Source organism: Mus caroli, unplaced genomic scaffold (genome assembly GCF_978045245.1).
Source record: "Mus caroli unplaced genomic scaffold, Mus_caroli_1 scaffold_2, whole genome shotgun sequence".
In the NCBI taxonomy this organism is placed as follows: Eukaryota; Metazoa; Chordata; class Mammalia; order Rodentia; family Muridae; genus Mus; species Mus caroli.
Window position 1 is genome coordinate 79,310,345 of NW_028227257.1, and position 25,084 is coordinate 79,335,428.

Here is a 25,084-nt window from a genome sequence, read left to right on the forward strand (position 1 = left end):
ACCCTTTGCACAGCGCTGACAGAGTTATATTCAGAATATTGGTTTTGATTCTGGGGCCTTCGATTTTGATTGAGTGAATGCTTTATGGGTTAAGAAAAAAAAGCAAGCTGGGTGTAGCATGCATCCCTTTAATCCCAGCACTGGGAGGGAAAGGCGCATGGATCTCTGTAAGTCTGAGGGCAGCCTGGTCTACAAGGTGAGTTCCAGGACAGCCAGGACCACAGAGTGAGACCCTGTCTTGAACCCTGTTCCACACCCTCCCCCCGACCCCCCCAAAAAGAGAGAAAAGCAGTAAGAATGATTAGAACAGTGCAGACTTTACCCCTTTACTGTAAGCTTTTTTTAAAAAATGAAGTGTATTCTAAAGTGTCCTGTAAAAATGAATTTGCAACACTCACATAATTTAAAAGCAAAGACGCCATCTTTGAATGTTAGATTATTACAAATATATGCAGACGATGGTCTATGAAAGACTTATCTGTGAAGAAGAAGAAGAGAAAGCTAATCCCCAGAATGCCCTCCAACTTAAATGAGTTGAACAAAATGTACTTTGGTGCAAGTTGGTAGACAGGCATGGTCTCAGGGTGTGAAGATGTTTCATGCAGAACAGATAGAGCTGCCTTCTGTTTCTTTTGGTTGTAGGTAGGGCCAGTGTGATGGGAAGAGCACTATTCCATCTCCACATTAGAAGACCTAGGAACTAGTCCACACATTTCATTTTCTAAGACCACAACCCTGGCATTTACTCTTTAAACTCACACAACAGGAATAATTCTGCTTGTTTAGTGTGGCTAATCCACATGGGGTTAAAAGAACAACATCAAAGTTAAATGTTAAACTTCGGATGTGCTGTATCAGTCAGTTTCAACCCCACTTCTTGAGGTAGTTAAAACCAACTATGTGCATGAAATATTGTATATGGTGTATGGTATAGGGTACAGTTATAAAAGTCAGCCAATGGTCCTATGCTGGCCTCTGGTGGATGGACTAAATACTAGTGTTCACATAACCATAAACTTCTACCTCAGAAAACCTTGACATGGGAATTCTATCTTATGTTTCCACAAAAGTCTCATGGGAGGTTCTTATTAAAATGCATATTTCAGGATTCTTTCTTTAAATTCTGATTGACTAGTCTCATTGTGCAACTTAGGAACCTTGACTTTCAGAATAGCTTTAAAAATATGCCTTAAATGAAATGGAGGTGTGTATATGTGTGTATGTCTTTATGATTGTGTGTATATTCATGTGTATATATGTCTGTGTAAGGAAATGGGTAAAGGGAAATACATGGATGTTTTAAAAAATGTGCAAATTGGTACAAATTGAATTTTATAAGAGTAAATTTATAGCTTTCATAAAGTTTTGACATACTAAAACAAGGAAACAATAGTTTGTTTTGATAGATATATATACACACACACATACACATACATCTTTGTTTAATGTTATCATTTTATAATATCTTAAAGACTGGAAGAATGTAGTGAATTATGGGAATAGTTTTGCTGTGACCCTGGTGATCTCTGATGAAGAGACTAAGATAGAACAGTCCACAGAACTTAGAGTGGTCTTTGGTTTGGTTACGCATACATTCTGTCTCAAGTCTTAGTGCCCCTGTCCATGATACAAACTACTGTACCACAGGAAAATGTCCTTGCCCAGAGAACTGTGTTCTTTGTGGGCATTTTACCATTACAGGCTTTTAAGGGATAATCATAAAATAAAGAGAAATATAATAAGATAAAACAAAAACTAACACATCAGAGTTGGGTAAAATGAACAAACAAGCAAACAGACAGATGAAAAAGAGACCAAGAGAAGACACAAGAGTCAGAGACCCATTGTTCACACTCTGAGCTTCACTTTTATTAACACTGAAATATATGTAGTAATTTCTATTGAATAGCTGTATCAGTATTAAATATTACACACATATACTATACATATATGTTTATTTATACTTATGATGCCTAAATTATAAAGGCACAACTTACTGTTTTCCTTCATTTATATATTTGAAAATTTTATTGTAATAATTTTATAAAACTGATGTCATATTATCCATAGTCTCTTTGAAACTTGCTTTTTAAAATATAATGTTATAAATATCTTTCCCTGGTAATTAATATTATTACTTAATGGTGTTGGATGGCTGCATAGTATTCAGTTGTGTAACTATACTGTAATTTGTTTTACTATTGTCATTTTGCTAAGTGTTGTTCATATAAGTGAACAAAAATTATAAAAATTAATGCCTACAGAAAATTGCATTCTAGAATGGAGAAATAGATCCTAAACAATGAATATAATACCATCTGTCCAAAGATGGGAACTTTGGGCAGGGGCTCAGGAGGGAGCATGTTGAAATTCTTTATTAATGAGGGCTGGCAGCCATGGAAGATGAGATTAGAAAGAGATTAGAAAGAGCAAGGGGTTAAGCTGGACATTACAAAAATGTCCAGGGGAGCCAGTGCAGAGGCCACATAAAGCTGATACTGGCCTGCTTTAGGCACCGTGAAAATGCTAGGGTGGCTCTGTGACAAGAAAGAACAAGGAGGGGAGGTTAAGGTCAGAAGGCAAGTAAGGAGGGGTGGGTCATCATAGGTAGATGTCTGTAGGACCTCATCACAATTTAGCCTCGGCTGCCCTTCCCTCTCTCCTCTCCCTTCTCCTCTCCTGCCCTCTCTTCCTCTCTCCTCCCTTCTCTTGTTCTCTCTGACAACCTCCTCCCCTCCCCTCCCCTCTCCTCTCCTCTCCTCTCCTCTCCTCTCCTCTCCTCTCCTCTCCTCTCCTCTCCTCTCCTCTCCTCTCCTCTCCTCCCCTCCCCTCCCCTCCCCTCCCCTCCCCTCCCCTCCCCTCCCCTCCCCTCCCCTCCCCTCCCCTCCCCTCCCCTCCCCTCCCCTCCCCTCCCCTCCCCTCCCCTCCCCTCCCCTCCCCTCCCCTCCCCTCCCCTCCCCTCCCCTCCCCTCCCCTCCCCTCCCCTCCCCTCCCCTCCCCTCCCCTCCCCTCCCCTCCCCTCTCCCCTCTCCTCTCCTGTCTACTCCCCTCTCCTCTTCTCTTCTCTCTTCCCTTCCCCCTCCCCTCCCTCCCCTCACCTCCTTTCTCTCCTCTCCTCTCCTGCCTTCTCTTGTCTTTAACTTTCCTCTTCTCTCCCCCTCTCCCTTCCTCCCCTCCTCCAATCTTTCTCTTTTTGTCTGTCTACCTCGTAGCCTTCTTATTTGTGGCCTTTGGACACATTTTATACATTGAAATGGTAGTTCAAAAATAAGCAAAATTTATAGCATCAATCAAGTGAAAGTTTCAAGGAAATAGATGTTATTGGCTTTTTAGAGAAGTCTTTGCTCACATATTTAATCTTTTTTTTGAAAAAATTCTAGGTGATATGCTAGTTGAGAGATATATAAAATGCTCTGCCCTCACAAAGGCTGTGTCTTACAACTTTCCTAACCTTCCATATCCCTCTATCCCAGTGAAGTAATAAACACATGGAGGGCAGCCAGCAGAACTTGCTGGTTTAAGAGTTGACTATCAGTCTGTTTCCTAGCACTGTGTCATATCTTACCTTCCTGGAGCCATGAAAGTGAGCTCCCCACTCTTCATAGACATACATATGAATTAGAAGACAGAAAATTAGGGCCGTGTGATGGAGTATCCAGCTGTACAGCTGTGGTGATAGTATGAAGTATGACTGGGGAGTCGCAGCCTCAGGGAACAGTGCATCTCTGCCCTCATCTGATTTGGAAAGCAGCAGTTGAGACTGTAGTTCTCTGTTGGTGTGGTTTCATTACGTTTCACCACACCACAAGGAACTGGGTTAGTGTTGCTGGTCCACACCATGAATGCAGTGTTGTAATCAAGGGGTTACAAGATGGGAGACACTCCGAATGCCCATCATCAGGTGAAAGGAGAAACAGACACAGTCAAAGATTTTTGACAATAAAAGGAGAGAAATATTAGTGTATAGCATGATATGGCTGCATCTCATTGTTATACAAAATAAAATAAATCATGTGGACATGGCTTTACTATAATGGAATGTCTAATAAAGATGAACCAGTTAGCAACAAAAGTTAGATTAACTGCTGCCCGTTGTTGGGGTTGGGAGTGGGGAGGAGTCTGCAGATTGGCTCTAAGCACCTTTTTGGGGTGATGAAAACTAAAAGTTCCATGCTGTTCGATTGTTACATAACTACACATTCACTAGAAATCATTGGATCCTGTGCTAAAGTGAATGGATCTGATGGTGCATACGTTACCCCTGGATAAACCTGTGGAGAGGGACAGATGTCTCTCATGGAGTTCTTGACCATATGACCCCATGGCTTTAGCTCAAGAACCAGAGTCTAGCTTATGTATGAAACTTTCTGTGCCAAGGGAATAAACTACACATTGACTTACTAGTTTCATGAAGCTAAGGACAGTGCCCAAATGGACCTTAATACTTTGTATGCTAATCTGAAGAATTAATATGAATGGATTTTGTGCATAACAAATGAACTTCTCTGATGCCATGGAGCCTACCCTGCATTGACATTGTCACCAGTAGCTTTCACTCTAATGGAGACCAAAGCTACAGAAAGAAACATTCAAATAATGTTGTATCTGCTTGCATGGTGGGCCACTTCATTCTGTGTTCCTGACTCAGACAGTGGGGAAGATCAGCTCAGCACAGCTTGTTGGGTAGGCATGTGTGGCCTCTGCACCAAATTCTAGTTCACCTGACAGGTTACAAGCATACCGTGTTATCTATATCCTCCATAACAGAGAAAGTTACTAAGGAATGCCAATTTGATTGTAAAAGACTGAAGATAAGGAACATAGTCTGTGATATCTAGAGGGAGGGACCGTAACTCATAGGAGATAGTGTCTTCTCTCTGTTTTAGAACACAAGAATTCATTTCAAAGGCTGTTTTTTCTTTCTCGAATCTCTGTGGTTCTTTCTACCACCTCTGTAGCTGTGTCTTCCATTCCTCATCACCTGAATTACACATTAGACACTACAGTGTGCACCTCACTTGTCTGGTGGCTTTCATATGCCCTAGCCTGTCTGTACTAGTCTGTGTCTCGGCTGTAGTGGGGGTCAACTCCCACAGTCAAGTGCATAGTTCTTTTTTTTTTCCTTTTTTAAAAAATTTTTTTAATTTTTATTACATATTTTCCTCAGTTACATTTCCAATGCTATCCCAAAAGTCCCCCATAGCGCCCCCCACTTCCCTACCCACCCATTCCCATTCTTTTGGCCCTGGCATTCCCCTATATTGGGGCATATAAAGTTTGCAAGTCCAATGGGCCTCTCTTTCCAGTGATGGCCGACTAGACCATCTTTAGATACATATGCAGCTAGAGACAAGAGCTCCGGGGTTCTGGTTAGTACATCATGTTGTTCCAACAATAGGGTTGCAGATCCCTTTAGCTCCTTGGGTACGTTCTCTAGCTTCTCCATTGGGAGCCCTGTGATACATCCAATAGCTGACTGTGAACATCCACTCCTGTGTTTGCTAGGCCCCGGCATCGTCTCACAAGAGACAGCTATATTTGGGTCCTTTCAGCAAAATCTTGCTAGTGTATGCAATGGTGTCAGCGTTTAGAAGCTGCTTATGGGATGGATCCCTGGATACGGCAGTCTCTAAATGGTCCATCCTTTCATCACCGCTACGAACTTTGTCTCTGTAACTCCTTCCCTGGGTGTTTTGTTCCCAATTCTAAGAAGGGGCACAGTATCCACACTTCGGTCTTCATTCTTATTGAGTTTCATGCGTTTAGTAAATTGTATCTTATATCTTGGGTATCCTAAGTTTTGGGCTAATATCCACTTATCAGTGAATACTATTGTGTGAGTTCTTTTGTGATTGTGTTACTTCACTCAAGATGATGCCCTCGAGGTCCATCCATTTGGCTAGGAATTTCATAAATTCATTCTTTTTAATAGCTGAGTAGTACTCCATTGTGTAAATGTACCATAATTTCTGTATCCATTCCTCTGTTGAGGGACATCTGGGTTCTTTCCAGCTTCTGGCTATTATAAATAGGGCTGCTATGAACATAGTGGAGCATGTGTCCTTCTTAACGGTTGGGACACCTTCTGGATATATGCCTAGAAGAGGTATTGCTGGATCCTCCAGTAGTACTATGTCCAATTTTCTAAGGAACCGCCAGACTGATTTCCAGAGTGGTTGTACAAGCTTGCAATCCCACCAACAATGGAGGAGTGTTCCTCTTTCTCCACATCCTCGCCAGCATCTGCTGTCACCTGAATTTTTGATCTTAGCCATTCTGACTGGTGTGAGGTGGAATCTCAGGGTTGTTTTGATTTGCATTTCCCTGATGATTAAGGATGTTGAACATTTTTTCAGGTGCTTCTCTGCCATTCGGTATTCCTCAGGTGAGAATTCTTTGTTCAGTTCTGAGCCCCATTTTTTAATGGGGTTATTTGACTTTCTGGAGTCCACCTTCTTGAGTTCTTTATATATATTGGATATTAGTCCCTTATCTGATTTAGGATAGGTGAAGATCCTTTCCCAATCTGTTGGTGGTTTTTTTGTCTTATTGATGGTGTCTTTAGCCTTGCAGAAGCTTTGCAGTTTCATGAGGTCCCACTTGTCAATTCTCGATCTTACAACACAAGCCATTACTGTTCTATTTAAGAATTTTTCCCCTGTGCCCATATCTTCAAGGCTTTTCCCCACTTTCTCCTCTATAAGTTTCAGTGTCTCTGGTTTTATGTGAAGTTCCTTGATCCACTTAGACTTGACCTTAGTACAAGGAGATAGGAATGGATCGATTCGCATTCTTCTACATGTTAACAACCAGTTGTGCCAGCACCATTTGTTGAAAATGCTGTCTTTCTTCCACTGGATGTTTTTAGCTCCCTTGTCGAAGATCAAGTGACCGTAGGTGTGTGGGTTCATTTCTGGGTCTTCAATTCTATTCCATTGGTCTATTTGTCTGTCACTATACCAGTACCATGCAGTTTTTATCACAATTGCTCTGTAGTAGAGCTTTAGGTCCGGCATGGTGATTCCACCAGAGGTTCTTTTATCCTTGAGAAGAGTTTTTGCTATCCTAGGTTTTTTGTTATTCCAGATGAATTTGCAGATTGCACTTTCTAATTCGTTGAAGAATTGATTTGGAATTTTGATGGGGATTGCATTGAATCTGTAGATTGCTTTTGGCAAGATAGCCATTTTTACAATGTTGATCCTGCCAATCCATGAGCATGGGAGATCTTTCCATCTTCTGAGATCTTCTATAATTTCTTTCTTCAGAGACTTGAAGTTTTTATTATACAGATCTTTCACTTCCTTAGTTAGAGTCACGCCAAGATATTTTATATTATTTGTGACTATTGAGAAGGGTGTTGTTTCCCTAATTTCTTTCTCAGCCTGTTTATTCTTTGTGTAGAGAAAGGCCATTGATTTGTTTGAGTTAATTTTATATCCAGCTACTTCACCGAAGCTGTTTATCAGGCTTAGGAGTTCTCTGGTGGAATTTTTAGGGTCGCTTATATATACTATCATATCATCTGCAAAAAGTGATATTTTGACTTCATCTTTTCCAATTTGTATCCCTTTGATCTCCTTTTGTTGTCGAATTGCTCTGGCTAGGACTTCAAGTACAATGTTGAATAGGTATGGAGAAAGTGGACAGCCTTGTCTAGTCCCTGATTTTAGAGGGATTGCTTCAAGATTCTCACCATTTACTTTGATGTTGGCTACTGGTTTGCTGTAGATTGCTTTTATCATGTTTAGGTATGGGCCTTGAATTCCTGATCTTTCCAAGACTTTTATCATGAATGGGTGTTGGATCTTGTCAAATGCTTTCTCCGCATCTAACGAGATGGCCATGTGGTTTTTGTCTTTGAGTTTGTTTATATACTGGATTACGTTGATGGATTTCCGTATATTGAACCATCCCTGCATCCCTGGGATGAAACCTACTTGGTCAGGGTGGATGATTGTTTTGATGTGTTCTTGGATTCGGTTAGCAAGAACTTTATTGAGGATTTTTGCATCAATATTCATAAGGGATATTGGTCTGAAGTTTTCTATCTTTGTTAGGTGTTTTTGTGGTTTAGGTATCAGAGTAATTGTGGCTTCATAGAATGAGTTGGGTAGAGTACCTTCTGTTTCTATTTTGTGGAATAGTTTGTGAAGAACTGGGATTAGATCTTCTTTGAAGGTCTGATAGAACTCTGCACTAAACCCATCTGGTCCTGGGCTTTTTTTAGTTGGGAGACTATTAATGACTGCTTCTATTTCTTTGGGGGATATAGGGCTGTTTAGATCATTAACCTGATCTTGATTCAACTTTGGTACCTGGTATCTGTCTAGGAACTTCTCCATTTCATCCAGGTTCTCCAGTTTTGTTGAGTATAGCCTTAGGTAGAAGGATCTGATGGTGTTTTGGATGTCTTCAGGATCTGTTGTTATGTCTCCTTTTTCATTTCTGATTTTGTTAATTAGGATGCTTTCCCTGTGCCCTCTAGTGAGTCTGGCTAAGGGTTTATCTATCTTGTTGATTTTCTCAAAGAACCAGCTCCTTGATTGGTTGATTCTTTGAATAGTTCTTCTTGTTTCCACTTGGTTGATTTCTCCCCTGAGTTTGATTATTTCCTGCCGTCTACTCCTCTTGGGTGAATTTGCTTCCTTTTGTTCTAGTGCTTTTAGGTATGTTGTCAAGCTGCTAATGTGTGCTCTCTCTAGTTTCCTTTTGGAGGCACTCAGAGCTATGTGTTTTCCTCTTAGAAATGCTTTCATTGCGTCCCATAAGTTTGGGTATGTTGTGGCTTCATTTTCATTGAACTCTAAAAAGTCCTTAATTTCTTTCTTTATTCCTTCCTTGACCAAGGTATCATTGAGAAGAGTGTTGTTCAGTTTCCACGTGAAGGTTGGCTTTCTATTATTTATTTTGTTATTGAAGATCAGCCTTAGTCCATGGTGATCTGATAGGATGCATGGGACAATTTCAATATTTTTGTATCTGTTGAGGCCTGTTTTGTGACCAATTATGTGGTCAATTTTGGAGAAGGTACCATGAGGTGCTGAAAAGAAGGTATATCCTTTTGTTTTAGGATAGAATGTTCTGTAGATATCTGCCAGATCCATTTGATTCATAATTTCTGTTAGTTTCACTGTGTCCCTGTTTAGTTTCTGTTTCCATGATCTGTCCATTGGTGAAAGTGGTGTGTTGAAGTCTCCCACTATTATTGTATGAGGTGCAATGTGTGCTTTGAGATTTACTAAAGTTTCTTTAATGAATGTGGCTGCCTTTGTATTTGGAGCATAGATATTCAGGATTGATAGTTCCTCTTGGAAGATTTTACCTTTGATGGGTATGAAGTGCCCCTCTCTGTCTTTTTTAATGACTTTGGGTTGGAAGTCAATCTTATCAGATATTAGAATGGCTACTCCAGCTTGTTTCTTCATACCATTTGCTTGGAAAATTGTTTTCCAGCCTTTCATTCTGAGGTAGTGTCTATCTTTTTCTCTGAGACGAGTTTCCTGTAAGCAGCAAAATGTTGGGTCTTGTTTGTGTAGCCAGTTTGTTAGTCTATGTCTTTTTATCGGGGAGTTGAGTCCATTGATATTAAGAGATATTAAGGAAAAGTAATTGTTGTTTCCTGTTATTTTTGTTGTTAAAGTTGGCATTCTGTTCTTGTGGCTGTCTTCTTTTAGGTTTGTTGAGGGATTACCTTCTTGTTGTTTCTAGGGCGTGGTTCCTGTCCTTGTATTGGTTTTTTTCTGTTATTATCCTTTGAAGGGCTGGATTTGTGGAGAGATAATTCGTGAATTTGGTTTTGTCGTGGAATACTTTGGTTTCTCCATCTATGTTAATTGAGAGTTTGGCTGGGTATAGTAGCCTGGGCTGGAGTTTGTGTTCTTTTAGTGTCTGTATAACATCCGTCCAGGATCTTCTGGCTTTCATAGTCTCTGGTGAGAAATCTGGTGTAATTCTGATAGGCTTGCCTTTATATGTTACTTGGCCTTTTTCTCTTACTGCTTTTAGTATTCTGTCTTTATTTAGAGCATTTGTTGTTCTGATTATTATGTGTCGGGAGGTATTTCTTTTCTGGTCCAGTCTATTTGGAGTTCTGTAGGCTTCTTGTATTTTCATGGGCATCTCTTTCTTTAGATTTGGGAAGTTTTCTTCTATAATTTTGTTGAAGATGTTTGCTGGTCCTTTGAGTTGAAAATCTTCATTCTCATCCACTCCTATTATCCGTAGGTTTGGTCTTCTCATTGTGTCCTGTATTTCTTGGATGTTTTGAGTTAGGATCTTTTTGCATTTTACATTTTTCCTTGATTGTTGTGCCGATGTTCTCTATGGAATCTTCTGAACCTGAGATTCTCTCTTCCATCTCTTGTATTCTGTTGCTGATGCTCGTATCTATGGTTCCAGATTTCTTTCCTAGGGTTTCTATCTCCAGTGTTGCCTCATTTTGGGTTTTCTTTATTGTGTCTACTTCCCTTTTTAGGTCTAGTATGGTTTTGTTCATTTCCATCATCTGTTTGGATGTGTTTTCCTGTTTTTCATTAAGGATTTCTACCTGTTTGATTATGTTATCCTGTTTTTCTTTAAGGATTTGTAACTCTTTAGCAGTGTTCTCCTGCAATTCTTTAAGGGATTTTTGTGCTTCCTCTTTACTGTCTTCTACCTGTTTACCAGTGTTCCTTTGTATTTCTTTAAGTGTGTTATTAAAGTCCTTTTTGAAGTCCTCTACCATCATCATGAGATATGCTTTTAGGTCCGTGTCTAGCTTTTCCAGTGTGTTGGGGTGCCCTGGACTGGGCGAAGTGGGAGTGTTGGGTTCTGATGATGGTGAGTGGTCTTGGTTTCTGTTAGTAAGATTATTACGTTTACCTTTCGCCATCTGGTAATCTCTGGGGTTAGTTGTTGTCGTTTTCACTGTTTAAAGATTTGAGCAGAAGCTGTGTTCCACTCACCAGCAGTCTCAAAATTCTGTGGCGGGGGTCGTGGTTAGCTGGCGGGTGTCAGCCGACCCTGCGCTCTAGCTACCCTGGTGCTTTTCTGACCAAGTGCATAGTTCTATTCAAGTTCTCCACATCTACCCTGTTCCATGCCACAGGATGTGTGTGCTTGTTTTCCTGGAAGATTCACTATTGTGCCTTAGGCCCTGGCCTTCTGGTCCTGGAAGTTTCACTCATGAGCTTACCCCGCCCTCCATCCCTCATGGAATAATAAGCTCTTCGAAGTTGTAGCTAGCCTGCTGGACTTGTCAGCTTCTTTAAAGCCTATCTCGCACGACTCATTTCTACTGAAGCTTTTCATGATTCCAAAACCAATTACTATTTTGCCACTTTCTGACTTTGAGCCTCTCCTGTGTGGTTTGTCACGGATGCCTTCTCTTTGGGTGTTTGCACACATGTCTTTACCTCCTAGCTTGAATACTCTATAAGGGGAGGGGGGACTGTGCCTCCGTTGTCTTTCTCATCTTGAGGGCACATAGTTGATGCCTGGAATATTGCTTTTGGACTCTCGAAGTGTCAGGGCCCTACTAATTGCAGGTTTCCTTCCTGAATGTAACTAACAAAATGTTAGCAACTTTACACTCTCTCTAAGTACTTTACACTGGACATTTCAAAATTTTCATCTTATTGCCACTGTGTCCCTCATCTAGGGCTTTTGACATGTATTTTTTTCCAGGCCAGGCTTGTGCATTTGTGCCTTGGCAGGTTGATAGCTACGACTGTGAATAATGAGTCAATTATCATCCAGCCTCAGGGAAAGCACAATTATTCCTGACTGGCCAGGCTGAGGTAATCCTCCCCTCCCTGTGCCCTTTCAGATGGAGAACATAAAACAGTTGGAATTCAGAGCACTGCAAAGGGAATTTAGACAAAACACTGGTGTGCTGAATTTAGCTTCCTTGGATTTATTCTGATTTATGATTGATTGGTTTTTAAATTGCTTATTTAATCCTAACGACTATGGCTCCAGGGGAGGCCAGCTATGGAGAGAAGCATGTGAACAAGAAGCAGTGGCCTGGAGTAGTTTGGATGGACAGATCAGGGGAAGATATTATTGTTCCCAGGACCATTGCTGTGGACTCGAAGTGTAATGGGAAAATCACCCCAGACTCTGAGCGAGGACCCAGCCTTGTTACAAGCATGATTGCTTATCCCCTATTCTCTTTGCAGAAGGCTGTTTGTGGCTGCCTAGTGTGGCACAGAACATTCCCCACTGCGGTTTTTCTTCCCTTCCAGCGATGTAGTCAGTATCTCATTGTGACTGAGAACATGCTCTTGATTTATATTGCTCTTGACCACACTGCAGAAGAATGGATACTTACTTCGAGGTGGCTGGCAGGACTTGCTCTTAGATTCTGACACTGGCTGTGCTGTTGTGTGGAGTGTTTCTCAGTACACAGATATGGCTCTGGCTTTTGTATAGAAGAATTTGAATTTTTTATAAAAGTTTTCCCTCAAAATTGAGCTCTCCCCAAATAATCACTTTTACCTCGAAGGTGTATAATCAACATGTACTTTACCCTGTAAAGTGTAATTTACCTTGTCACCCAAACTTTCTGCTTTTTCAGGGTGTGTGACCTTTCCCTTTCATCTGAAATTAGACATTGATGGTGTGGAGATGGCCCTGTAAGCCTGACCTATTGGAAGCTTATCTGTTTGGTATCAAAAGGAAATTGAAATTTCATCGCTTCAGAATAATGAAACCTCTGGAAACCTTTAGAAAAAAACTTTCTCATCTTTATTGAAGTTTGACTCAAAAATGCCCAAAGAAATGCTTTTTCTGGTCTCTGTAATCCGTGTGTTCTCGGAAACACTGCTGTTAAATTTCCATGCTGTACTACGCCTGATGTGCATTTCAAAGCAAGGAGCATTAGGGATAAGATAAAAGGGTAGAAAAGGACTCTGATGAAAAACAGAAGCTTAGAGATGAACAGTTGGGTGGCACGTGTGCGTTGCCACCAGGCTCCCTCTGGGAAGGAAGCAGCATCTGGTCTCTAATCAGGCTGCTGGCCACTTCCAAGTCAGGGCTGTGCCAGCATCTGCCATTTTGACATTATCATATTGAAAAGGAACTTTGTTCTCATCTCATTCTGCCAAGAGATTTATTACTTACTAGGTTTAAAAACCCATAACAGGCCCGTATTCAAAAGCACCTTTTTGGGTGTTTGCAGGGACATGGTACAGTCTTATAAAGCTAATTTCAGGGTTTAGGAAGCATTTTCAACTTTAAGTTTAATCAAGGAGAGAGCAAGTTCTTTCCTAAGTCTCTTGGTGCTTTCAAGATTAACAGCTTCACGTTTATGAGAGGGGGGATGTTTTTGTTGGGTATGGGACTAAGTAGATTAGTAATTCAGTAACAGCAGCAGGAATTTGGACTTCACTTTTTGTCAGAGGAGATTCCTGTGGTGACTGTCAGGTCCCCTGGCGTTGTATTGGGACTGGGAGAGGAGAGCATGGAGTGACCTGAGCACACACATGACCTGTCAGTTCAGAACGTCTCCTCACAGAGACCACTGTGCTTTTCAAGTATTGAAGTCAGTTGACTAGAATGGGAATGGTGGGTTGGGTATGTAAGATTTTCTTGGTAAGTATCAAATTTAGTTTTGTTTAACTTAAAAGATACCCAGGATGACTGAAACTGCTTCTTCTTTTATTGAAATAATTTGTGCAACAATAACAGCAACAACAAAATCTGTGCTGAGGAATGGTGCGAGCCACAGAAGAGCCTTCTCTTCTGCCTGTGTGATGAAGCTCGGGGCATCTGTTCATACCTCAGTAGCTTGTCCTGTTTCTAAGCATCTCCATGTCACTTGACTACCATTACTTACTGTTACCTCCGGAACCACGAGAGACCTGACTCGAACACGGAGAGGTCTGGGAGACTAAGCCTTAAGTGCTTCCGTCCTCACTTGTCTGACTCTTCACATTGTTGGTATCCCAGCAGTGGTTTCAGCAACTCTCCTAGCATATTACCCACTTTAGTTCTTCTACCTCGGGCATCCAGGGCTCATACTTCTCAACAGAGATTTCATTCAGAATTTGTTGGCACAAAAGGCAGAGGTCATCTTTCCAGTGGTGGCTACTTAGAGGAGTTGCTAGTGCTGGTGTAGTAGACAGTAATGGAGAGCTGGTTTCAAAGAATATGGATATGCGCTTTTTTTTCTTTTTTTTTTAAAAAGAGAAAATGAGTCATTAAATGTGAATTATTATCACAGTCTATGTTACTTTAACTTTGTCCTATAACAGTATTTCATTGTTTGAAAAAAAGGGGGCCCTGAGAGATGGCTTAGAGGACCCATGTTCAATTATCAGTACCCATATGGTGGCTCTAAATTATCAGTAGCTCGAGTCTCATGGCATCTGATGCCTTTTTCTGACCTTCTCAGGCACTAGGCATTTATGTAAAGATGTACAAACATGTACTTAGTCAAAGCACCCTACACATAACACCCTGACACATAAACAAAATTTTAGTGTTAATTCTTGACAACACCCCTACAAATCTTAATTTTACCTTTAATAGTCAGAATCAAACATGGGCAGAAAAGGAGTATAGTGCGGAAATACTGGACCAAACAAGACTGAATGCCAGTAGAACAAACTCCAAATTATACAATTCCGTGTCCGATGTTAAAGGGTTTCCTAGAGAGCTCTTCACTCCACTTTGCTGACTGCCACACACTTCCTCCCCCCCTCCCCCCCCCGGTCTCCTTTTAGCAGGTTTCTTTGGCATGGCTAGAGTAGTACCAACATCTTTGGGTCTCCAAGCAATCCATCCAGATTTCACCTTCACAGCTTCATGCAGTGTCCTCTCTGGGTCTGTATGCAAGGACTGCCCTGACACATACCTGGCTTCAGTGACTTTCCTTAACAATGCAGGAAGATTCCACCAGCCTATTCCTATATCCTTCTTGATTCTAAATCCAAATCCACGTGGCAGAAGCTGCAGGTTCTGTTGGGGTTGGGACCCAGGGTCCCTTTCTGAATTACATTTGCATATTATTTCAGTTGTTTTAGATGTAACTTCCTCAGTCCTTTTCCTTTCCCAGTTTGATGGATTGTTTGGGTGGGATCTTGCTGTGGGATCCATTCCCCGTATTCCATTTAGCAGCAAGCTTTTCTTTCAACTTCTCATCTCCTTGAGCACAAGATTTGGTGCTAACATTGTATTTCCTGGTGCTCTTTTTCTCCTCAAACTAAAGCTTCACACTTCTCTTCACCCCACTTGTTCCTTCTCATTGTAGATCTGCACAAGAGTCATCACTAATAACCACTCAACACAAGACTCTAGGCTGTCTTGAAATCTCCTCTGTGAAAGCCATTAGTCCTCAAATCTTGAATTTATCTTCAGGCAGATTTTTAGAAAAAGGAGAAAAGCTACCACATTTTTTTTAAAAAACCAAAATATCATGAGAATAGTTTCTAGGTCAGCTGATAATGTTCTTTTCACCCTGAGTCCCCACAGTTTATATTGCCATTATAGCACCACTATCTTCACTACTAATTGGGGGCTTGCTTATAGTTTCAGAGGGCTAGACTCTTACCATGGTAGGAAGTGAAAGATCCTGACAGAATATAAAAGGTCACAGAAGCCCTGAAATTGGCAAAATAGATTTCATTGTTAGCAGAACTAGCTTCACTGATTTAGAAAAAACAGAGGTGCACAATGCTCTGGCCACTCCTTGAACCCGTTTGTCTGCCAATGTTTTGACCGTTTCTTGAACCCATGTGTGTGCCCACTGATGAAGCCTATTGCCAGGTGTTTGTGATATTGGTTGCTGGGAAAGAGTCGGAAAATCTCCCCAGCAACCATAGCTGGGCCAATCCTGAGTTGCTACACCTGCACCAGACTCTTTCCTTGTACTCCTCCCATACCCATTTCTTGAGAATAGACATTGTTTAGATCTGGAAATTCCCTACTCCCCCCTTCTTTTTCCCCCCTGAAGGCCTATAAAAACTGGGACCCTTTTCCCCTCAAGGTCGACTCCTCTACCCCTGCATGGGATATGAGTCGTCCCCAGAGCTCTGGCTTTCCCCGAATAAAGCCTCGTGTGGTTTGCATCAAGCTTGGTCTCTTGTGAGTTCTTGGGTGTCCGCTATTGTCCCAAGGCCTGAGCGAGGGGCTCCTCTCGGAGTCTTTCAGAAGCAGACAGGCATGGTGCTGAGAGATTTACATTCTGATGCACAGGCAGCAGTCAGAGAGGGAAATTCAGTCTAGTGTGGGCTTTTGAAACTTCAAAGCCCACCCCCCAGTGACATACAGTCGCCAACAAGTCCACATCTATGCTAACAAGGCCAACTCCTCTAATCCTTACTAAATAGTTCCAAAACATCATGACTAAGTATTCAAATATTTGAGCCTATGGAGGTCATCTCATTGAAACCTATCTCATAAGGGTTCCAACTGGACCCTTATCAGACTGTGAGCATGAAAGCATGAACTGCAGATTTTGGTGTCAGGGAAGTGATATTTCAAAGGAAGTAAGTATGGTGGCTCTGCTGTGCTAGGCTTTTAGAGACCCATCTCCAGATCACAGATAAAATAAATCCCTGGGACATTTTCATCATAGTCTAGTTAGGGCATGGCATAGAATTCCCCAACCAGGGATGGCTTGATATTGACCACATGACTGTTTTATAATCCTTTATCACTTCTTAAATATATGTGATTGACACAGTGAATTAGTTTATTTATTTATTTATTTATTTATTTAAAATATAGGTATCCTGAAGCCTTGACTCTTCTTTGACTGTAGAAAGCTTTTATTTATTTTTTAAATTTTCTTTCCGTTTTCCTTATCATGTTTCTTTCCTATTTTGCCCTGCAAGAACTTTTCCTCTTGTTTTACTCAAAGCAGTAGTTGAGCTAAGTTTTAGCCTCAGAAGTGCCTGGGTTCAAATCCCAGTGCTTAACCTCCCAGCTACATTACCTAGGACACATGATTTAATCTTGAGTAGTAATCCTCTGGGAAGATTCATGAGATGCTCAGAAAAGGACACTCAATACTCAGTGACTTTTAACCATTATTAATTTCAATATTGCTAATTGTATTAATTGTCTCATTGTGGTGTGTGACAAAATTTCTTGACAGCAACTTAAGGAAAGAAGAAAGGATTTATTTCGTCTCATTCTGAGGGCAAAGCCCATCATGGCAGGGAAGGTGTGGTGGTGAGGGTGTGAGGTAGTGTGGCTGCTCACATTGTACCCAGTCAAGAAGTAAAGAGACATGAGTATTTGTTCTCTGTGTGCTTTCTCCTTTTTATTTGATCAAGACCCAGCCCATGGAATGTGGCTTCCTGAGTTCAGGGTGAGTGTTCCCACCTCATCAGACCTAACCTTGATAACTCCTCACAGGTGTGCATGGAAGCTTGTCTCTCAGCGATCCTAGATCCTGTCAAGTTGACAGTCAATATTAACCATCGTAATGCTAATATTAATGGTTTTTTTTTTTTTTTGGCTTAACCCATTGCCTCAATGTAGATGACAGATAGTCACCTCAACTGTGATGGTCCTTCCACATTTCAGCCTACATTTGGAGCCCTGTTTGCGCCGTTTCCTCAAATGCAACATCCAAGATCTAGATTTATTATTTCTTACCCAACTGATTCTATTTTCTTCCGCCAATTTCTGTTCATGGTATCATAGATTGTTAGTCTCTTAATTTTGAATTAATCTTAGGTTCTTTTCTTATTTTAAGGAAAAACAATAGCTGTGCATAGATTTAATACAGAGGTATTACATATATGCAATATACATACATACATACATATATGCTAATTAGTGTATATTTGTTTTTTGTTTTTTGGTTTTTTTTCCGAGTCAGGCTTTATCTGTGTAGCCCTGGCTCTCCTGGAACTCATCTGTAGACCAGGCTGGCCTCAAACTCACAGAGATCTGCCTGCCTCTGCCTTCTAAGTGCTGGAATTAAAGGCGTGCACCGCCACCACCACCCAGTGAAAGGTATTGCTTATAATTGTAAATAGTTAAGAATGAACATTGACTAAGTAGTCTCTCTTACATTTATATAATTGTTTTCTCTAACTAATAAAATTCATGTAGAAAAGTATTCAATAACATAAAATGTTGACAAATTAAATTTATAATTTATGTATATTTTTTGAACTTTAGAAGTGTATGGATATGTAAAAGATGCACAGATAAGCAATCAGAGAATTTTATGTGGTTATTCTGTTATGTAGGATTCTGTGTAGGCTACTTTTCCTATTTGCTCTTTTCCTTATACTGTTTGAAAAAGTAGGCATACATTGCTTCCATATGAGGAAAAAAACTCCAAACTTAACAGAAAATGAGATAAATAGTGTCTGAAATTCTTGAGAGAATTATACTTTCTTGAACTTTTAAACAATGATAAAAATAGTACTGGGTATATAGTAGACAATATTCATTGAGTGTCGAAGTTATGTTATCTTTCTATGCAATTTTAGAATAATTTTAATATATTTAAGAGGACCTAAAGGCTTCAAGAAACTTTATTTACATAGTTCTTTGAAAAGTATTCTTTTTTGGGGGAGTGGGAGTGGTTAAAAAGAAATTTTTTTTGGTAAACACAAAAGAAATGAACTTGATGACATAGGGCATTTTTAATAACTCATAACTATCATTTCAGAGGATAATGTGGCCAGATGGGGAGCACATGGAACCGATTCATCAGAAAATATATTTTCTACTGTAAAATGGAATCATAAAATTGAATCAAATGGTCGTCATTCTAGAAATACAAGCATCTTTCTTCACACTTCATCGGAACCCTCGGAAGAGGACCAGGTAATTCTGTCTTACATTTATAGACACAGCTTGGAGAAGAAGAAGAAAGCATTCGTCTTAGAATTGGAACAGCGCTCTGTTGAGAATTAAATCATTACGTGCCAGTGTTTGCTTAGCCTTAATTTTTGGTAAAATTTCGTAGGGACTTGCTATGTGTAAATGCTTCATGAAATTATATATTTTGCTTTTAACAAGAGTTCCCTTTTCCACTTCTTTGTATAAAATAGACTTACTTTTACCTGTCCTAAGTTTATCGTGTTTAGACATAAAGTAGAAGCTACTGTTTTGCGTTTTCTAAGATTTGGTTCCTAGATATTAGATGCTGTCCTCTAAATGTCAAGACTTTGTTGATACTATTCATCTAGTCCTCTTTGTGTTTAATTATCATGGTGTGATAATTCATTGTGTTTTCTTTTTTAAGCTATTTGAGTTTTGATTAGTTTTCTCAAGTCATTTGAGTTTCTATTTTGGAATGTTTTCCATGTGATATTATATACAGAATTACAAGAGATTTTGATTTTCCAAGGGGTCGCAAGTCTCTGTGATAGAAATGAATTTATATAGAACACTTTTGTATATAACCCCTTGCTGCTGGTGATGACTGTGAGCTATGAATTGTTTTCCATAAAGGATTCACACTCTACTGGTGATGGGTGAGATATAGTAAATATGAAGAGTCCTAGAACCGTTAAATTGCCCCGTCCTCTTGTACCTTGGAAACACTGTGGCGGCAGCAGCAGCCTCTGATTTGTGCATCAGAGGGTTAGTGGGAGATGGCCTGGGAGGTGGAGGGAGCAGCTTCCTGTTTTATACACAGGCATGGCTGGGTTAGCTCATCTGCTAGATGGTAGACAAGACTAGGTTACCAGAATTGCAGTTAGACTTGTTGGAACCTTCTCCCTCACCACTGCTATTGCTTAGAGTCTGGCCTTTCATAAATAGCTAGGAATATAACCATTAATTCTTGTCTGTGTGTTCCTACTGTTTTCAGATTGTGATTGGTGAAGGCCACAAAGTTGGTAGTTCCTTTCAAGGTGATATGACCCGGGCTGGAAAGGTGAAGGTAAGGCCTGATTCAGTTACCTACCTTGGGAAGAATACACAGCAAACAAATGAACTGTATTAGCAACTTTTCTGTTTCTGTGATGAGTCACCATGACCACAGCAATTTTGAAGAAAAGAGTGTATTTGGGCTTATGGTTCCAGAAGGATAAAAGCCTTACATGGTGGGGAGGCATAATAACCAGCAGCAGGCAGCAGGAAGCCAGGAACGCAAATCCTCATCTACAAGCAGGAAGCAAAGAGAGTGCATGAGAGTAAGGCAGGGCCTTTTACTCATAAAGCATACATCCAGTGACAAACTTCTTCCAGCAAGGCCTTGCCTCCTAAACCTCTCCAAACAGCATTACTGACTGGGTACCAAATATTCAATTACTAGAGCCTATAAGAGAAACCTCTTACCAAGCTACCATATAAGCCAGTACACACACACTAGATTCTTGCTTTCCTTTGTACAAAACTGGATGAGTGGCCAGATTTTATCCTTGAAAGGGTTTTTTGTTTTTTAAGTTGGTGTTGGAAAATCTAAACTTTTGTACTTGGGTGGATGCTCGATCTTTTTTCCCTAAGGTTTAACAGATGGAAAGAACTTTCTAGCCTAATCATTAAGAAAAAAGATGCTATAATGTAACAGATTCTCAAATTTTAATATTGAAACTGTCAGATGAACTTTGCTGTTGGGTATGCATGTCAAGTAATCATTGCAGTTACTTGCTTAGAAACATGGAAGCTACCTTTTGAACTTTCTATGGGGTCAGTGTGGTCTGCCTACTACATATTCAGCTCAGGACAGGAAGATACAACTGGTCTTGAATTGCAGTTAAGGAATCCCAGTTTATAATTTTAAGGTACATGCTAAGTCTATGGTCAGGTTGTGAGCATAAAATGGATGGTGACCTTGTGCCTTTACTACATTCCATGTGCCAGCATTTTCCTATTTATACTCTTCGATAGTCCTCTGAGATGCATTTGTTTGTAAATCTGAAATGCCTCATTGTCAGTGTGCATTGGTATTCTATGTGGAATAGTTCTTCATTGAAATGCTGCGATTGGGTCTAGGAAGGTCATTTGCTGTTCTTTTTACCATTGAAGTAATTCTCAGATGTACTTGCCTGAAAGAGAGCGAACACTTGATGTTTTGCCCTCCTTACCTCTCCTGTGATTTACCTGGGCAGGATGATTTTGTTCTGAGTGAACTTTTCTTTCCTGCTCGCTTTAGTTCTCTCTCTCTGGCTCTCCAGAGTGCTGTAAGAAAGCATTCTATGAGGAAGGATGGTAGCCCAGCACCACCACCAGCACCAAACCAGGAACCTGCGGTCTCTGATAGTCATGTTAAAAATCCCGGGGAGAAAATGTGTTAATCTGAAATGCCTCATTGTCAGTGTGCAATGGGAAGTGCTATTCTATGCGAAATAGTCCCTTACAAGAAACCTCTCAGCCTGTGCGTGTCTCCCTTCACTGTAGAAAACAGACTACAGTGTTGTAAAGCCCTGGACTTGCAATTGTCTTGCTTTCTTCAGTAGAAAAGCTTGTGGACAGCAGCTTTAACAGGGCCTTGAGAGTTCACAGGAAACCATATCCAGCCTTCAACAGAGTTCTGCGTGTGTGTGAATCCATGACTGCATTGTCTCTCTGCATGTCTAATATATGCAAGATAATTTCAATCTTCTTGTAGGTAGACAACTTCCTAGACTTAGAAGATGTGGACATGGAGGAAGAGAGTAAGCCCCAGATGAACAAGGGTATGTGCTCTCCTTCTTTTCCATACAGTGTGGCCTCTTTTTAGAAACGACAAGTGATTTATGTTGGTTTGCTATTTTTAGCAATCTTTACCTTACCTCTCCTGATGTGAGAAAAACTGAGGTTGTGAAATTTCTTTTTGAAAAGCAAAAACTTTTACTCAATTGGTCAAAGCCTTTTGAAACCTTTGGTTTAAGTGAAATAGAGCTGTCCTTTTGCTTTCCCCCAAATTCAGATAAATTAAACTATTAAATAATAGTGTCACATACAGCTATTATAAAGTCATTGCCTTATATTTTAGAACTGTCTTACAAATTGATATGCTTTTAAAGGAAAATGTAAAACAGCAGTTGACCATAAAATCATAAAAATAAAAATATTGGTCACAAAATGAACAATAATATTCAAAATTTTGCCTTTAAAATTTATGAAATATGTAAATGAACACATAAATGTTTTTTTCTGAGTTCTTTTTTCATAATCTACTGAAAGAGGCTGTATGCTAATCTATTGATGTTCGTGTAGAGGCTTGCTTTCTTTCCTGGTTAGTATTTTTGTATAAGCACATGTATATTTCTTCATGGGACCTTTGGAGTTTGAGCTGGAGAGATATAGCTCAACTGATAGAGTATTTGCTCAGTGCCCTCAGCCCACCATTAAAATTGGGTGTGGTAGCCCATGTGGTAACATCAGCACATGAGGACCAGAAGTTCACGTTATCCTTCAGTACAAAGGCAGTTTAAGTCTAGCCTGGGACTTATGAGAACCTGTCTCCAAAAGAAGCAGGCAAACAATAACAGTAGGGACAACAGAAAACACTGGCTCTCTAGTGGATGTGAAAGGACATCTTGAAGTTGATCTTCTCCTGCTGTTATACTGTTTAGTCATAACCTAAGTTATTGCTGTTGTTGAGAAACGAGGTTTCCTTGGAACCAGATAGATGTTACAGTGGCTTTGGAGAGTTGTTCTGGGTTAGCAGCAGCTTCTCCTTGGTGGTGTAGGGCCCTGCCCTAGCTTTCTGGGCTCCTTGAATTAATAAGGCTTTGGGAATTTAAAGCAGTGAAAATATTTCTTCTGCTCTCCAATGTCTTACTGCTTCATTGGAGATGTTTTTCAAGTACCCATTAGCCAGAAGACTGGAAGACTTTGAAATTACTCATTTCAGCGAGATCAGAGATGGAAGGAAATTGTGTCCTTCAGGGAGTGTTGGCTGACTTCATACCCCAGTCACTCTTGAGTTTTTGTAAGACCTGCTTAAGAGAGAGCCAAGGCTGGTAAAGCACCCATTTTTGGTTGATTTTGAGAGTAAACCTTGCTTTAAAATACAGATTCCTATATCCTGCACCTACAAGAAAACTGAATTCATTACTCCTTTGGTGGCATCCTGTGAACTGAATTTAGCCATCCTAATTCTGCTATTGTGTGAGGTTGATACATTGAAACTGTTGGTTCTTCTCTATATATTAAACATCGATAAAATCAGCTTTATAGGCGAGCAGGAGAGTGCTGTGTTGGGCACTGTTGTGATGGAGTTTCTTACTTCATCACTAGCAGTAGGTCTGTACTTGCCATATGGCCTGCTGTTCTTCTGCTCGTCCCAATGGAAACTGTGGATAGCTGAGGAGAACCTCTCTGAGGGGTGGTATTTGGCAGTTTTTATATCCCTTAGCATTTGATAGCAGAGAGCTGTAGCCACAGACAGGAGGGAGCACCTACATGGAGCAGCCTCCAAAGTTGTACATCTTTGGCTGGCTCTGATGAGTGGGCCCCTTTGCTTTACTTGTTGGTTCAGCTATTCTTGAATAGGTCTAGGGGACCAGAATCCTTAGCTTTATAAGTGCAGGCCCAGGGAGCTGGCACTCCTCCACCCCTGGCAGGGCCAGTGTTGTACCTGCAGAGCCTGTGGTATCTGATAGCCTTGGCTCCAGGCTTGAAGTGTTTCTAGAGCTCTTCCCGTGAAGCTGACAAAATGTTGCTGGAGAGTGAATGTTCTTCAGGAGCTGCAGTGATCACCTGGGCTCACTGTGTGTATTTTTCTCAAGGTGTCTGTGGTGTTCAGAACAGCTAGTACAAGCATCAGAGAAATCCAGGTGGCTGTTTACAAGTCAAATGCTGAAGGCTGCCAGTGCAACATGGGATAACAGCTGTTAATTAGGGAGTCACATCGTCCTATCCCCAACATCTCTGCTTATTTGCAGGGAAATGATCAGGATTGCTTACCAAAAGAACCTACACAGGTATCACTAATGCTAATAGTGACTTATAAGCCTCTAACATCATGTAAAAGTGCTGAACACCAGGCAAAGTTACCAGAAAGAAGTGGATCCCCTTCATCTGTCTCACACTGATGTAAACGAATGTGGCCAGCAAAGTTCGGTTTTTGTTTTTGTTTTGTTTTTCATTTTTTTATTAGATATTTTCTTCATTTACAATTCAAATGCTATCCCAAAAGTCCCTTGTACCCTCTCCCCACCCTGCTCTCCAACCCACCCACTCTCACTTCCTGGCCCTGGTATTCCCCTGTATTTCGGCATATAATCTTTGCAAGACCAAGTGCCTCCCTTCCCAATGATGGCCGATTAGGCCATCTTCTGCTACATAAGCAGCTAGAGGCACGAGCTCAGGGGAATTAACGTAAAACATCAACGTTTTCTATTGTTTGTGACATAGCTTTCTTTTAATATTCTTTATAAAGTGTGCTTTGCAGTTACCAGCTTTACTTCCTTCTTTAAAAAGTTGAATAAAAGATCTCACTAGTATCATGTTTCCAGAAACTCGATAGCAGAAGGTGTTGCATTTGGGGATAAACAGTTATTGAGGCTGAACCAAGTATCAGTGGACTTGAATGAAGTAGTTAAGACTGTCTCCTGTGTGAAATGATGTGTGAATTGATGGTTGACAATTGATTCAGTTCTAATCACCAAAAAGACCACCAGGGTTTCCCAATTTTCATAATGTACAATCTGGGTCACTTGAAAAGAAGAAAGAAATTAAATACTCTGTGCCAAGGTGAATTTCAGTGTGTGGCCTAATTTGTATTGCACTTCAGGAATGTGAGCAGAAGGCAAATATTTATATCAGATGGGGAATGTGACATTTTTAAATGGGCAAGTTGCTCATATAATTTTGGCAGCTGGGAAGTTTACTGATTAGATTCTGTTGTTATTGTTCAAGCAACAGATTTGCCTGGGGCAACAAGGAAGCATGTTCTGTATTGTTTTTCTTTTTTTCTACCATTGATTTTATTTATTCACTGTATCCATGATCATAGATATTCTCCACGATTCAAGAACACAGTTCTTTTTCAGTATTTGCCTTATCATTTTGACAGCCAAGGAGTAGCGCTTTGGAGTCAGGTTTTTGGCAGAGCTCACACAATGCAGTCATATGAGTGGCCTCAGAGTAATGCTCCCTGTGAGGTTTGGTACCCTGCATTCATTGGCATCAAGTTAGCTAGCACCTTTTCCTCTTTTGAATTCAGGATAGGGTAGTTAACCTGGTGATTGCA

At 40.5% G+C, this 25,084-nt stretch overlaps 1 protein-coding gene across 1 annotated transcript in view; it reads left to right on the plus strand.

Annotated features, from left to right (window-relative positions):
* The window catches only part of Iftap (intraflagellar transport associated protein), a 76,040-nt gene that overhangs the window by 31,370 nt on the left and 19,586 nt on the right, over positions 1-25,084 (plus strand). The window contains exons 3-5 of the mRNA XM_021186309.3: positions 18,620-18,777; positions 19,769-19,840; positions 21,512-21,578. Of these exons, the coding sequence (XP_021041968.1) occupies positions 18,620-18,777; positions 19,769-19,840; positions 21,512-21,578 (297 nt within the window). The remainder of the gene's footprint in view (positions 1-18,619; positions 18,778-19,768; positions 19,841-21,511; positions 21,579-25,084) is intronic.